Source organism: Triticum dicoccoides, chromosome 1B (assembly GCF_002162155.2).
Source record: "Triticum dicoccoides isolate Atlit2015 ecotype Zavitan chromosome 1B, WEW_v2.0, whole genome shotgun sequence".
NCBI lineage: Eukaryota > Viridiplantae > Streptophyta > Magnoliopsida > Poales > Poaceae > Triticum > Triticum dicoccoides.
In genome coordinates, this window is record NC_041381.1 from 499,571,900 (window position 1) to 499,573,487 (window position 1,588).

The 1,588-nt window shown below is 49.2% G+C and overlaps 1 protein-coding gene across 1 annotated transcript in view; it reads right to left on the minus strand.

The window, feature by feature from the left end:
• LOC119344500 overlaps nt 1-1,269 on the minus strand; it is a 3,917-nt gene extending 2,648 nt beyond the window's left edge. The window contains exon 1 of the mRNA XM_037614913.1: nt 984-1,269. Within this exon, the coding sequence (XP_037470810.1) occupies nt 984-1,077 (94 nt within the window). The 5' untranslated portion in view covers nt 1,078-1,269. The remainder of the gene's footprint in view (nt 1-983) is intronic.
• Between the last annotated feature and the right edge of the window lie 319 nt (nt 1,270-1,588).

Genomic DNA, 1,588 nt, shown 5'->3' on the forward strand with positions numbered 1-1,588 from the left:
GCGATGGTTATGATTTAGAGCAAGAGGCACTTAGTTTTTTTTTCAATTTGAAGCTACTATAAAGTAATGGTCAGAAGCATCACCGCATGAGACCACTATATTTCGTCATAACCTTTGCCTTAGTCTGTGCACATTTAAAATAAAATAATCGAGTTAGAGCTAGGCCATAACGACATGATTCTGTATTAAACTTCCGCATTATCAACGGCCTATGCGGCTCTAGACTAGAAAACCAGTTAACAGATATGAAATGGCTTGGCTTTTACCATGAAGAGAGTTTTTGTAAACGCAATAAAAACAATGCAGTGATGTAGTTCAGAGACAATAATTTTGTAACAGTCCTAGCAAAATGCGACAAATAATAAAGTGGTGTACCCAACATATGAATCTTGCTTTTGCAGTTCCCTTCCTATGCATTAGTTAGCCATTTTGCTAGTTCTTGATCGTCACCTCAACAAGGGACGGAAATAGCAGAGAAATGCTAATATTTATCAGAGTCTCCAAGTGCGACCCATCAAGCTGGAACTAACAGCTCTAATTTTTGGCACGCATTTTTCCAAAATAGTTTTAACCTCGATAAGGAGCTAGCGCATGCGCCTATTTGTCCCATGGAGTAATTTCTTATTTCGACTTCCACGAGAAACGCTACAGCAATCCAATCCACCTGAGGCGAAAGGCCAAAAGTATTGGACTGAAATCGGGATCTTACGGTTAAACTGGTGAATTTATTCATGAAAAACGGTGAAACTACCACGGGGATATCGCGAGCTCTTCGGCCTAAATACAAATCTTCGTAATTAAATAGGCTCGCAGACAATAATAATTTCTGCACTTGACGATAATAACGGAATCCCGAATCCCCCAATCAGCGGGCCGGCGACTCTTGGACAATCCCAGGCGACGCCCCTCAACTAGATCTCCAACACCCCTCGCAGATCCCGGCGAATTAGAGCAGATCGAGCGGGGCCGGGGGGAGCACGCACCTGTGGCGAACTGGGCGCAGATCGCGGCGGCGACCAGGAGGAAAGCAGCGGCCGGGCTGGATCTGCTGCCGCATGCGCCGAGCGGCCGTCTCATCTCCGCCTCTCTCCCCGCGCCTGCGTCTACCTGGCGACCGCGACGACGAAGCTGCCGACACCTTCTCCTCCTCCGCCAAGAGCTCGTGTCGTGTTGGTGGTGGATCGGAGGTCGGGAGCTTCGGTGCCGTTCGCCTTCGGTGCGGTGTTTTTGCTTTATTATTATTCGTCTGGTGGGTGGGTGTCGACCGGACGCGCTGTTCGTTCTTGCCCTCGAAGGCTCCGTTGCACGCACAGCTGGGCGGTCGTTCTCGGCGTCTCCGTGCCGCTGGCAGTGGGCCCCCAGTGGGCGTCTACCAACGGGTTTTGTAACGAAAAGGGTGTGTTTAGTTTGGGAACGTATCATCTCTAATATAAAAGGGAAAAAAGTTTGCGAACGTCCAGATAACTAGCCATCCAGGAGTCCTGCACTAAACGCAACTCCAACGCGCCGACCCAAATAGATAGTGTTTTCGTCCGTTTGGATAGACCCGGTGGACACGTCCGTTTTCGCGTTTGGGTTGGCGCTTGCG